At 42.7% G+C, this 14748-nt stretch overlaps 1 protein-coding gene across 1 annotated transcript; it reads left to right on the top strand.

Moving 5' to 3' along the window:
• The first annotated feature begins 11430 nt into the window (after nt 1-11430).
• Nucleotides 11431-14218, top strand: LOC142828058 (uncharacterized). Its single transcript, XM_075925473.1, has 2 exons — nt 11431-12354; nt 13342-14218. The coding sequence occupies exons 1-2, from the start codon at nt 11835-11837 to the stop codon at nt 13950-13952; spliced, it is 1131 nt and encodes a 376-aa protein (XP_075781588.1). The 5' UTR covers nt 11431-11834; the 3' UTR covers nt 13953-14218.
• Nucleotides 14219-14748: the final 530 nt, after the last annotated feature.

Here is a 14748-nt window from a genome sequence, read left to right as displayed (position 1 = left end):
TTTCTGCGCAAGAACTCTTGCGCAAAAGGGAGTTATGCCTTGTAAAAGGAGGTTTACCTCTGGTGGAAAAAGCCCTCTGTTCTGCCATTTTACTCTTGATTTCCAAAAGCGCATTTGAGGTGTGGACGCTCCACGGGTTGTTGCACAAAAACAACTGTTTTTGCGTATAAACCTTACAGTGTATACATAGCTTTAAAGTTTAATTGCCATGTTAAAAAAGGACATGCCATTTTGATCTTTTCAAAGAAACATTTGATAATATTCATTGACGAGATTTGTTCTTGACAAATCCATGCTGACTATTGCTTATCACCTTAATATGGTTTAGGGTTTGCAAATTGCTTAATTTGTGCTGTTGTCTTTCCAGGTACTGAAGTTAAGGTGACTAATCTGTAATTCCATTTATTGAATGTTGGGTTGTCTCTTAAGGCTTCTTAAAATATGTCGTCCACTCAGTTTTTTTGCCTACCTCTGATAGTCATACTGGCTTTGCCCTGTCATGAAGTTTTGCTGCTTCCATTGGATCCTCTCTCTATCTTCATTCTCTATGACATCTAACAGGTTGATTTACAGCCATTCAAGCAGGCCCTCATCCCTGGCTTCTCCTCCATCAGCATGATGTAGGCAAGGCACTTAATGTGAATTTAATTTAAAAAACCCCATATTTTCCATAGTTGTATTAAAATATCTAATGATCACCTTTATGTGGAAAATATCTTATTCGTGAAATAGGAACCATCTAAATCAATTTACCAATATGATAAAACCCTCAGGACCATTGAATTGAATTGACACCAGTAAAGCATATGAATAAACATTCCATTGTTTCAATGTACATTGCAAAGATTGTATTGCAAGTCCCATAAGATCTCCAGTTTATCAGCTGCAGCTGAGGTGAACCCAATTATTCAAATTTCAGGTGTTTGGGCACTGGTGATTTCAGATTAGCAAACTTGGATCAGGTAAACAGTTAATAGGATAATTGGGCAGTTTGTAGCATTTGATGAGTTTTAGTTAAACTTTTGAATTAGAGACCCAGGAAGTGCTGGGGAGTAATTACTTTGAATGACTCTGGGGAGTAGTTATTTCAAAATAGCAGAAGTGGCATGTCAAAGGCTGCTCTAGATCTGGGAAATAGTCCTGCTAAAATTAAAGATTCAATCAATTTCAAATAACTGCTGTAAATGTTTATTCTGATTAGCTGAGCATCATACATTGAAGAATTCATATCTCTACCCCATACACAGTGGCTACCCTGGTTACCAATTGCTTTTTTCAGTTTTTAATCATTAACTCTTTTCCCCCATGATATACTTGATGATGTAATGCAAACCTTAACTTCATAGAATAAATATCACTGACAAGGTGGCATATTGGCTGCTGCTCAGTTCCTTTGATAATCACTCACATAGCCAGTGCTTGATAATCTGGCCCTCTTTTTCATGATATGCTTGGTCTAGAATTTGCAGATAGTTATTATTTTCCAAATTGCTGTGTTCTGCTCTCTATTTGTTCTGCTCTGAAATGTGATAGGGTTTGTTTCTCCCTCACAGTAATATGCTCTATATCTTTAAATAAATAACAACCAACCAACACAATTTGTGATTGCTTCCCTTATCTCTTCACCACTTTTTCATTTTGGCCCATTTTCTTTCACCTCTTTAATAATATTCAAAGTACCCAAGCAGGGAGAGGAGGCCTTATTAATGCATATTTCCCCACTCCCCAATTGAACAGTATTTATCTAAGGACACTTTTATTTAAAGAAAAAAGTCAATTAGAATCAGAAATTAAGATCTGGTTGGAAATCTTGAAGTCTACAAAACCAAGTTAAATGACAATTGAGGAGGTTTCTGATCTACATATTGTTACATTGGAGGTTTAGACTCCTTTTTCTGGTATTAGCAGTTTTAATTAGACATGCACAACAAGAATGCCATTTTTATCCATGCAGGTCATTCCTAATCCAGCTAGTCAATTCCCTACAATATTTTAGAACAAAGAACTCCCGATTGCAAAAATGTGATGTTCCTGAACATTTACAAATTGCTTAATGCTGTTTCTTCTCCAAAACTACAGTTATGTAATATTGGAAAGATGTTTACAAAGATTTCAAGATGTCCAGCTGAGGCACTGTCAAGCTGATTTGCACAAAACATGGGTTTATGGGAAATAATTTTACAAGATCCAACTTTTTTAATGAGATTATATGCTTGGTTGATAAAGGTAAAATTGTTTATGCAATGGCTTCTGCTAGGCATTTGACATTTTGATTAAGAATCTAGAATGACATACGATCAACATGGCATGCATTAAATAGATGAAAAACTCACTAATTCATAGGTTTCAAAATGTTATTGTAAATAGGCAGATGTGTTTCTAGAGGGATCCTACAGAGGTCAGTTCTCTGCCCTGTCTTATTTAACATTTTTGATCAACAGTCAAATTTAAGATAAAATCATCACTGATAAATTTTGCCACTGAGACACAGGTTGTAAGCGTTGTAAATTATGAGGACAGGTCACAGATACAAAGGCTCTGGATCCCTTGGTAAGCTGATCACAAGCAAATAGTGTGCTTTTCAACACAGACAAATGTAAAGTCATAATTCTAGGAACAAATAATGTTGGCCACACAGAATAGGGGATTCTATAACAGTAGGTACTGCCTCTTTGAAAAAGATTTGGGGGTCATAGTGGGTATATTATAAACAGGATAATATTGAATAATGACTAAGAGTAGAGAAGACATATCACTGTGACCCTACAGAGTCCTGCATTCACACCCTACACCGTTTTTATGCAAAAAATGCCTTGTGATATCATTTGAAAATTATTAGGTCAAAGTTTTATTAGGTAAAAGTAGGGGACTACACTGCTTGAATAACAAATTGTGAAACTGTAACCAATCTCTTGAGAGAAATAAGGAGTGTAATGGGAAACATGGTCTCACATTGCCGGAAATGTTAAGCAAATTGCGACATTAACATATGACTGGAGATTACATGGAGTGTTTCAAGCTACAAAGGGTAAAATGAAATAAATGGTTACAAACTTATAAATAGGCCCAAACTGTTTTGACCATTTTGTATGCCGGAAATGTGGAATAATTAGGGTACAATAGAACCTATGTTCTCTAGGCTGTTGACTATGAGGGAGACATCTGACAGCGACTGGATGATGCTAGGAGTATAGTTAGTCCTAGGGGTATTTTTAATGTTATATATAATAATCCTATGAATGATGATCAGTTCTGGAGCAGTGTTAGTGTGGCTTTTTGTTCTCCTCTATTGGCTATATTTTAGACTAGACAGAATAAAGAAAGCTGCAGATTCAAGGTTATCTTCAAATCTCCCTCAAATGGCAGTCATCTCTTTGTAAGAATTTTAAATATTTCCAAAAAGCCTTTGATACAGTGGAATGAACATTTCCAGGGAAGCTGCTACAGCATTATGGAATCCCTAACATATTTGAACAATTTTTGTCTATGAAAATATTACATGCCAAGTGATATCTAACAGCAAACTGACAGCCATTCGAGGCTACTACAAGTATCAGACAAAGATGTGTTAGGTCATCCATGATAATTTTACTTGTAGTGAATGGGATAAGTAGAGAAAACTATGAAACAATGAAGGGGGATGAAGTGGCCTTTCACACTAAAGTTAGAGGAATTTGACTTTGCTGTCCCATAACCACAGAGATATGCAAGTCAAAAGAAATACTATACAGGTCTATGTATGATTAGTGGGGCATGCAGACAACACTGAGGAGTACAACCATGAGAATCCACTCACAAGAAACATCAATAACATTTTCTGGAAATGACATAGACAAGGCCTAATATTGCACACCTCTAGGTGGCATTGTGAGTACAACAGGTGACAACATTAAAGCCAACCTGCAGAAAAGGAAACCTTTTAAATTAAAAGGTTCCATTCCAAATTAAAAATGGAATGTTTAACACCATTGTAACTTCAGTCTTCTTATATGGTGCTGAAACTTGGAGACTTAAGATTTACTGACCAAACTCCAAGTTTTTGTAAACAGCTGGCTTACACTAATCCTCAGTATCTGATGGCCAGAAAAAATCACAAGGAAGAACTGTGAAAGAGAATAAAATAGAAACCATGAAGACATGATATTACAGAACAAAAATGGATATGGTTCAAGTGTAACCAGAGGAAGAACCCAAATAGCATAATGAGACAGTTGACAACTGGAACCTCTAGGGTAAGAGGTAATCACGAAGATCCGGAATTGGAAGCTATCAAAATGACATAGGAAGAATATAAGACTGCAGTAGGAGATGGGCAAAGATGGAAGTCAGCATGTTTTCTTTGGAAAAGAGATTCATAAAAGACAGAAGAACTATAGAGAGCTTATTATGTCTGTACTGTCTTCAAGCAAATTCCCTATATCTTTGCTTACAGAAGTGAATCTGATTTTTTTTTTACTTTGTCTAATGGTGATGTATCAAAGCAGCCATTTCAACAACTGGGTTTCAAGCCTGCCGCTCATTTACTCCTGATCTGGCCCTGCAATTTTCCTGAAAGTAGCAGGCATGTACAGCAATGGCTCCATGTCTCCATGTGCTGCCCTTCATCTACAGATCCTGATCCCATAGCTTCTACAGGCCACAGTTCTCTGTTACTGATCAATGGGAGCTGAAGGAATGGTGGCTGCAGGCAAGGACAGCACGCGGAGACCTCCTGCTCTGACTTTCTCAGGGGCTGCAGGGATATGCCAGCCATTTTCAGGACCACAATTACCATAGGGATAATTACTCCAAACATGAAACAACTTTCTCATAGCTATTAAGCAAAGCAGGAAGGCTATTTGAGGATTTTTTAAATAGTAACAGCAAAAGGGAAGACCTACAACCTTGGCCAGATTTCTGGTTAAGTTCTCCCTACAAATACTAATGCAATATGATAGTGCAGACTGCTCAAGCCAATATTATGTTTAGGAAGATTCCCAGCAATGAAGCATAACAGTCTGTAAAAGTACAGAAGCCTTATGCACAGTACAATGTCATGTTTTTCCTTCCTGTGAAAGGTTTTGTAATAAGCAAAATAATTGTTTTTGGCAAGTTGCAGAAGGTTTGTGAATGATAAAGTATTTGCTCTTCTTCCTTAAGCACTTTCACGGGCTTCTAGCTCAAAACAATACTCTGCTGCTTTATTTAATTCCAGATCAAGCCTGAACAATCAAAACTAAAAAGCCCCAATCAACAATATTATACTCCAATGTTCTGTAAGTTGCCCAAAGGAAATTTTGAGAACACTAGTAAATTGCCAGCATGTACTAGGATATGGCTTGCTAAATCAGGAACATAAACATTTTCTTAATAAAAATGGGTAGTGCTAAATAAGAATAGCAGCGAGTCATTTTATTAGAATTTTTAATCCACAAGAAGAAACTTGGGCAATTAAAAATTGTCCATGAGGTGGGACTCAGTAGTGCACCAGCTTGTGGCTGAGAAACAAACTGTGTGGAAACTGTTCTCTGGTAGGCTTCACACAGCTAGGTACTTATGGAGCAAGATGGTGTGTAGCAGATTCAAAGTCCATTTTGACACACATTAATTTGCTGTGTACACAAGCTCCAAAAGGCCTGATCCTTGTTTACCTAAAGTTAGTTGAGATTCCCATTTATAATAGAGTGCATGACTGGCTCAAAGAAGCTTGTTTCTATTGTGGTCTGGTCATTCTGCCCTCATGACTATGATAACTTCATGGAGTGACAGTTTTTTTTTTAAAAGGTCATCATAATATCCTTTCCTTGACACAGAATGAGGATCTGATACTAGTGTCATTAAAGTCCATTAGAGGGATATATTTATTAGAATCTGATTCTTCAAGGATTTAGACCTGCTTTGTTGGATTGGGGCCTTCAATTTTATAGGATGGCTCCAAATAAACCTGTATTATTTTATGTTGGTTTCTGTCGGATTTTTTTTCATAAGAGGTTTCTTCTTTAAATAGAAGTAATAAAAAAGTCAATTCTCATTCTAAGACTTACTGTGGATGATGATAAATCCAGCAGGGATAGAAATATCACAGAGTCCTAGAAATATAGGGCTGGAAGAGACCTCAGTAGTTTATCTAGTCCAGTCTCTTGTATGGAGGAAAGACTTTAGACTGTCTGGGACAGGTATTTGCTGAACTTGATTGTAAAAACCTCCAAAAATGGAAATTCCACAATCCCCCCTAAGCAGTGTTCCCTCTAACATTTTCTATCCTTGGGCAGGTTGAATTTTCATGGCAAGGATGGTTTCTCCTCTGCATTTATACACTGCCCAACATAATATCATTCCAATGCTGATTGGGGCTTCTAGTTGACAGCAGTAGTGCTACAAGTAGTAATGATAGTCTCCACAAGCCACAATTTATTCTTCTGATAGTGATAGCGATAGTAATAATACCACAAGAAATGTCCTCTTCTTAGGAGACTCCAAGTGCCATGTATGCAGCTGTTGTACATGACTGAAAGACATTTTCTTGAAGGTTGCTAGGTTCAGTATTAGGGATGGAGTCTACTTGAAGGAGAGTGTGCAAAGATATCAGATTTTTTTTAACTTCATATTAAAGAATTGGCGAATTGAATGTCAGATACTAATGTGCAGAATGGAGTTGAGGACAGAAGAACCTTTGACACTAAAACAGAGCTGTTTCTACTTCATCATCTCTGCCTTGAAGTAGGAGCTGAATTGTTTAAAAGCCAATGAATGAAGCTTTTCTAAGTCTCAAATTTTTGATGTTCCAGTTATTCTTCTTTCTTCTGCTGATGAAGAATTCAAATCCTCCTCATCACCAAAATGTTCAGTTACCTCTGCCTTCATTTTAGGTTTGCCCAGCTCTGACAGAATACGTAATGTATTTATTGTTACTGTTTGTTATTCAAATGTGTGGTCTTTCACACTCGTTGTACATACAAGTGACTTAACAGAAAGGAAGACTGTTAAATGATGACAATATACTTATCTATTACAACATTTATAAAACATAGGCATTCAGCAGCTAGAAAATTATTATAGAAATAATTAATCTTACATTACTCTCTATCTTATCGTATATTACATTAAAATATGTTAAAGAATATTATGTAGGTTACAAAATCAAGCACTTACAACACAAAAAAGCCAGATTTACCGTTGTTCTTGCAATCCTAACTCCATGTCCTTATGTATCTTTTCCTGTATACAGCATGAAGCAGGGATGCTATAGGAAAAAAATAGCATATGGTCATGGAATTAAGGACTATATCATAGCACATATGCACAAGGCAGCTGGATTAGGATTGTGCAAGCAATCTTAAACTTGGCATCTTCACAAATTAAAGGTTAGATTGTTACAACCAAAAATAAATTCTATTTACATAGGATTTTTAGATTAATTTCCTATATCTTATGAAAAAGCAAAAGGATTAACCAAATTCACTTGGAGAAGGTAAAGACTGACCAGAGCGGGTATCCGGACCTGTAGGGCCAGATGCTGGGTCTAAAGTGTAGTTGAGGGTGCCTGACTCAACCCTTGCTCTCTGTCTCCTCCCCTACCCCCAGTTTCCTGGGAGTCAGGGGAAGCACCTGTGCCCCAGTTTAGAGAGAAATAAAATTGAGACTTTACATATGAAAGGCATTTTTAAAGGCTAGACAGTAGTTATTCCCTAGGCTGGATAACCGGTTTGAGAAGGGGAAACAAACCCAAAACTTTAATCTTATTTCTCTCAAATGAGATCTCTGTGCCTGAGCGAGTTGCTCTTGCTATTCTGGCTCATTCTCTGATGTCAGAAAGAAAAAAATCAATACAGTGCCTGCAGGTTGTTTTTCTTTGTTTACTTATTATTCAGTCTTCTAAGATTTTTATATACACTTTCAATTTGTAGAAGGTTCTCTTACATCTCACTTCAAAAATAAATGCAGCATTTTTCTTGATAAGTTATTCAAGCCGGAGCTGTATTTTGGGGATGCTCAGCAACAGCATGTTCCTGGATCTAACCCAATTCTCCATGTTTGGTGCCAATTCATCCCCATCTTTTTAAGATGAAGGTAGGCCAGCTTTCTGAAGGTAGGCCAGCTCTGAACCTGCTTGCCTATTATGCAAATTTCAGTTTTGGGATATATAGTTATCTAGCCTGTAATGCACCTACTTTAGAGTTTTCCATACTAGAACACTTTGGCGAGAAAGGGTCTATTTTTGTTTTATAAAGAAGGATTGATATGTCATTATTATAATCTCCAGTATTGTGTGGTTGGAATTTTTGTCCTGATTTTGTCTTGATTCAGTATCTGCTGAAGTCATTGGTAAAACTGACCACACAAACCAGAGCCAGATTATCCATTAGGTACAATAGGCACAGTGCCTAGGACCTATGAAAAAGTTTAGAGACTAAAAAATGGTAGGCCTTAAAAAAATCATAATTGACTTGAAAATAAGAAAAGAAAGTTGCTAAATCAAAATTAATATTTTTCTATCTTTAGTCAACAAACAACATACAGGTATAACATCCAATTAACTATTAGGAATATAGGTGAGAGGGCATTTCTCCCTTATTTATTTTATTTAAAGGCCTACAATTATGAGAGTGCCTAGGAGCTATGAAAACCTTAATCCAGCCCTGGCACAAATGAAGGAGAGAGTTCCATAGAGCAGTCTCTTTAGAACCCAAACTTCCAAATGACTAAGGTAACCATATTTGAACTTTCAAAAAAGAAGACACTCCTGAGAGGGAATGTATATAACACATTAATACAACATGAGTTAGGGTTGCCAGATGTCCAGTTTTGAACCGGAAAGTCCAGTATTTGAGCTTTCTGTTCGGGAAACATACTGGCTACGTCTAGACTACATCCCTTTTTCGTAAAAAGGATATAAATTAGACGCTGATCTTGCGGAAATAAAATAAAGGATCCCCCCTAAGGGATAAGGGATCTTTTGGAAACGGCTTTATTTTCCGCAAGATCAGCGTCTAGACTGGCGCTTTTTTCCGGCAAAGCTCCGTGCCGAAAAAAAGCGGCAGCCATTTTTATGCTAATGAAGCGGGGGATGTCCTATAGAGGATCACTATATAACACATTCCATGCATACAACTGGTACAGGAAGATCTTTCTTCAAATTTTCCTTCTTCAAAAAGTTTCCTACTGAAGTTATAAACATTATACTTAAGAAAGCTACTTTAAAAGAAATTTAAATTTTATTTCATGTTATAATTGTGGCAGTTCTTCTGTTTTGATATTGAAAATACTGGAAAAATACACTTAAAGTACATTTTTAAAATCCCACTTGATGCATTATTCACAGATGCTCATTTAACAATAGCACATTCCCATCTTCCATCTCTGCCATGTTTCAAACTGTGAAACACACTCACATGTAAGCAACTTCAGATGATGGTCAGAAGAGCTTCAGATTGGGAACCAATATTTAATCGAACAGCTTAGCAGTCATAGTTACACACTTTAAGGAGCACATTTCAAAATGCCCTTACTCAGCAAATACATGTGCATATTACATTGTCTCTCCAAGAACTTTGTTCTAGTGCAATTGCTGCATTACATGCATCCCAGAGACACAGCATGATCAAGTGAGCTGGTCATGGGACAAGGATACAAGATCTTCATCAATGGTGAGATCCCATACAGGTAGGATTTTCAAAAGCGCTCACTGTTAGTCCCACTGAATTTGGTGGCAATTTTACTATTACTACAATGGAGGTGGTCAAGACACTCTTAGTACTTACACAGTTTGAGTATTTTTATGAACTATTTTAATTATATTGTTTTATTTTCCATGTTAATGGACACTGATGCAATCTGATTAGATTATTCCACACATATCCAAAATATATTCTGGCCCTAATTCTCCTTCTATTAAATTAGTTGCTTTTTCAAAAGCCATATTGTCTTCTGGGAAGACTCTGTATGCAATCAAAACTTTTCTTCTTCTGTGCTGAAGTTAGGAATTATATGCTTCTTTTCTTTAAATGGCCAGAAGTCCTCTTCTCACCTTCTGGAGAGACAGGTGACATATTGTATTCAGCTGTAGCCATCTACCAGGGAGAGACAGACACTGTTATCAGCTATGGAGACCAATAACCCTTCTAATTTTATCTGTACATGTACAGAATAAATTTTGTTATATGCATCAAAGCATGTACAGATATGCACCACTAGTTGAAACACATGCTGCCGGCTGTGGGTGCTTTGAGTGCTCTGCTAATCATCTGGGCATCATTTGAATCTCACCTGGGCAGCTGCTCAAATACTCAGTTTACAGGGAACGCTGCAATGAGGAGTAAAGGTAGTCCAAATTAGGGGCTTTAGTTTGAACTACCTACTCCGTGCCGCGTGTAGCCCTGGGCACGGAGTTCAAACTACCGGCCATTGAAAAATGGCGGTGCCCGGGAACATGCAAATAAAGCCCGGGATATTTTAATCCTGGGCTTCATTTGCAAGTTCGAATGACTACATTAGCCACCCTAGTTCGAACTAGGGTGGCTAGTGTAGACATACCCTCAGAGTAGAAAACACTGAGGACTTTCTCCATGTAAAATGTTGACTTTCACCCTAAAGTTTATACCCCCAAATCTTCAAGTACTCCTCTGTTGCAAAGGTAGCGTGGTACATTGTTAGCTATAAAATGGCTGGAAATACTGACCCAAAGGGAAGAATGAGGGTATAAGGCACAAGAACTACAACTTCCAAGAGACACCATTTCCACATAGATTTTGTTGTTAGGTTTTAAGATTTTAAAAAAAATCTGTTAAAAACCTGATTTCTCCAGTAGAACAATTTTGATAGAAAATTTTTGAATGGCCCAAATTAAGGTATCCATGTCATAAGCAGAACATTGCCATCCTGCAATTCTGATCTAGAAGAATCCCGTGCTCCAGTCTCCTTTTTCTCCGAAAACAGAAAAATTGTTGCTTCCATATGTTGTTGGGGTCCCAGGACACAGGTTTTCTGGACCATCTCCATAACATGAGTGGAGGAAGAGGTCAATCACATTTCTGAGTCTGATTGAAAACAACTTCATAACCTTTGACCCCAGAGTAGAAGCAATTTGAATTTGCAAAACTTTGTAGCTAGTGTCAGAAATTGAACCAAAACCATTCAGATCTTTTTGCTTAACTTTCTAGTGGAATATTTCACTATTCCAAACAGCATATTTTAGAAAGAGCAATGTTACCAAAAATATATATCCATCCTGAGCATCAGTGAAGATTTCCATTGATGACACAGGAAAAAGGATTCAGAAAAGATCTCAGATTCATGTGTGTATATTTTTGTTTTATGACTTTGTGGCTTCCCACTGCTGCTAATTGGCCAATGCCCAAGAGAGTACTTTCTCTGTATGAGAGACAGACATTGAGCATATTTATTCATGTGAGGACAATTTTATAGGATGTCTTAACTATACACTAGGGGTGCGTCTACACTGGGCCACTTATTCCGGAAAATCAGCCGCTTTTCCGGAATAACCCGCGAGCTGTCTACACTGGCCCTTGAATTTCCGGAAAAGCAACGATCCTGTACTGTACAAAATCAGCCGCTATTCCGGAAACCGTACGATGCTCCCGCTCGGGCATAAGTTCATTTTCCGGAAAAGCTTTTCCGGAAAAGGGCCAGTGTAGACAGCTTTTCCGGAAAAGCAGAAAAAACGGAAAACTGCGGTTTGGACGCTGGGAGACCCCGTAGGAGCCGCGGACTTCCTGGTAAGCCCGAGCTGTTAAAGGGCTCTCAGGCTGCTGGGCGCACGTGCCAGGAGCCTGTCTGGGTCTGGTCTGCCGCCTGCTGTGCTGCCCAACACTTTTTTCCTTTCGGCTCACCGCACCATGGCAGCTCCTGCTGGAGAGCCCCCTGGACCCCCAGCGGAGGAGGCCCCCAGGGGCCGCAAAAGGCGGGCCCCATCCTGGAGCCCCAGGGAGCTGGAGGCCCTCATCGAATTATGGAAGGAGGAGGAGGGTCTCCACGACCTCCATTCCCGGCGCCGGAACGCCGATCTGTACACTCGGCTTGCGCAGAACCTGGCCCAGCATGGACACCCCAGCCGCAACTGTGAGCAGGTCCGCTCCAAAGTCAAGGAGCTGCGGCTGGGGTATGTCAGGGCCACTGAGGGCAGGGGGGCAGGACCCGACGCCTGCCCATATTTTGCGGAGCTCCACTCCTTTCTGGGAGAGCCCGCCCCTCAAGCCCCACCGGTCCCCGTGGACACCTGCCAGCGGCCACCTATTAACCGTCCCACCGAGCCGGAGGAGGCAGATGACAGCGGCAGTGCATCTGGTGAGGAGGCCAGCGTTGCCACCCAGCAGGCCCCCTCCAGCAACTCCTCCGAGGACGGGGAGGAACCCACTGGTGAGTCTGTGCAGTTTGCACTCCCAAGGGTGGGGGGCGGAGGGCGGGCGGTGGGGAGCCAGGTGCCCGGAGGGGGGAGGGGGAGAGCATGTCACTCAGGCCACGTGAGCTGCACGCTGCATAGCATGAGGACAGCAAGCAGCAGGTGCAACCACGTGCAACCTGGTGACCGAGCGGCACGTGACCACGGCAGGCAGCTGCAGGCCACGCCTGGGACCCTGCTGCTCACACACATTTGGCGGGACCAGGGGGAAGGGTGGATGCCGGACGGAACTGGCCAGGGCCCCAGGGACTCAGCCCAGAGCCCGCAGCTTCAGCAAGGGTGCAGACCAGACAACGGCACACTGTCCCATGCCTGGCAGTGAGGCACAGCCAGCTTCTAATTGGGTAGACCACAGCGTCACGGTCCTGTGACCGTGGCCCCCACCGAGCCCCTCACCTGCTCCCGGTGCCTTGGCTGGTTCCCCAAGGGAAGTCCCCACTGGGGCCACACATGTTCCTGGGCTACCGGGCTTGCGGGAGGGATCGTGGGAGGGAGAAGGGCCCCTGAGTTGTGCTGCAAGGATGGGACATCCCCCCACCCCCCAGTCACCCTTCTGGTTCCGTCCAGGAGATATCCCACACGAGGGGATCTGAGAGCCCAGACCGCCTCTGCCAGATGTGCTCCCAGGCACTGCGTGGGGATGCATCTCGCTCCCTGTCAAACAGCAGTGATTAACCCAAAAGCTTTTCACAGTCTCCACCGGCAGGGAGTTCCACAGGTGAATGCTGCACTAGCACCCTCCCGCCCTGCATGGGGCCAGGATACAGAGCGGTGCTTACAATACCCTGGAGGGAGGACCCTACTCCAGGGGCAGGCAGGAGGGGAACCGAGTGGGCCCAAGCCACACAACTGTGGGGTCACCTGGGTTCGGGGTGGAGGGCATGCGGTGTGGGGACAGTGGACGGCCTGCCTGACTGACCCATCCTTTCTTCTCTTCCTTGCAGCGGGACCCAGCACCAGACCCTCCATTGCGGCAGCAGCGCCACCCCCAGCAGGCCAACCCCGGAGGCACAGGCTCCGCCAGAGGGACCAGCTGCTTCGGCGCCACGTCCATGCTGTGGAGGCAATCCAGGCCTCCATCGAGGAGCGGGTGCAGGGGGACCTGCAGTGGCGGCAGGATGCCTGGGCTGCCTTCCTGGCCGAATGCAGAGGGATGCGCACCACCATGGACACTCTCACGGCACATATTGTGCATGCCATTCACTATGGCATGGGCGGAGCCCAGGCCCCCGCCATCCCTCCCGTAGCACAGGTCATGCCCCCTCCCATCCCAGCTCCTGGCCCTGTTCCTGCCCCTCCTCCTATCCCAGCTCCTGGCCCTGTTCCTGCCCCTCCTCCTATCCCAGCTCCTGGCCCTGTTCCTGCCCTTCCTCCTGACCCTGTTCCTGCCCCTGTTCCTGCCCCTGTTCCTGGCCCTGTTCCTGGCCGTGCCCCTGTTCCTGGCCGTGTCCATGCTCCTGGCCACCTCCGCGTGCAGCCTGCCCCGACGCGGTCTGCCCAGCGTGGGCAGGCTGGCCCCCGGAGGAGCGTTCGCAGGGGCCGCCCATCCCAGTAACTGCCTCCCCCCGTCCCAGTTGAAGGTCTCCCCCCTCTCCTGTCCCAGTTGAAGGTCTCCCCCTCTCCTGTCCCAGTTGAAGGTCTCCCCCCTCTCCTGTCCCAGTTGAAGGTCTCCCCCTCTCCTGTCCCAGTTGAAGGTCTCCCCCCCCCCTTGTAAATAAACAGATCTCTACTTTGCTGTTCATTCGTGTGTTGGGTATTGTGTAACTCTTGGGTAGTGTACAAAATGATGTGAGATGCCAAGTAGCCACTTAAATGTTACATGGTGGCAAACTGTGGAGAACAAAATCTGTACTGTAATCACTGGGGGGGGTGGGGGGGCCTTCGTAAGTGGTCAGTAGTTTGTGGCGCAGAAATAAATGATGACACTTTTCAGTAACAGGTAAACCACAAAATATTATTAACATAGATTACAAACTAGCAAGAACAGTTACAAGATGCACACAACAGAGATTATTAAACAAACACTAGGCAAAGGGAGGACGATCGTGGTGTTGCTGGCCACCTCGATCCTTTGGTCCTTCCGGGCCTCAGGAGAGGAACAGCCAGGAGATCCCTCGATGGATGATCGTGCTGTTGCTGGCCACCTCGATCCTTTGGTCCTTCCGGGCCTCAGGAGAGGAACAGCCAGGAGATCCCTCGATGGATGATCGTGCTGTTGCTGGCCACCTCGATCCTTTGGTCCTTCCGGGCCTCAGGAGAGGAACAGCCAGGAGATCCCTCGATGGATGATCGTGCTGTTGCTGGCCACCTCGATCCTTTGGTCCTTCCGGGCCTCAGGAGAGGAACAGCCA

This window comes from Pelodiscus sinensis, chromosome 3 (genome assembly GCF_049634645.1).
Source record: "Pelodiscus sinensis isolate JC-2024 chromosome 3, ASM4963464v1, whole genome shotgun sequence".
NCBI lineage: Eukaryota > Metazoa > Chordata > Testudines > Trionychidae > Pelodiscus > Pelodiscus sinensis.
The sequence above is the reverse complement of the archived record's forward strand: the minus strand, read 5'-3'. Positions and strand labels throughout refer to the sequence as shown.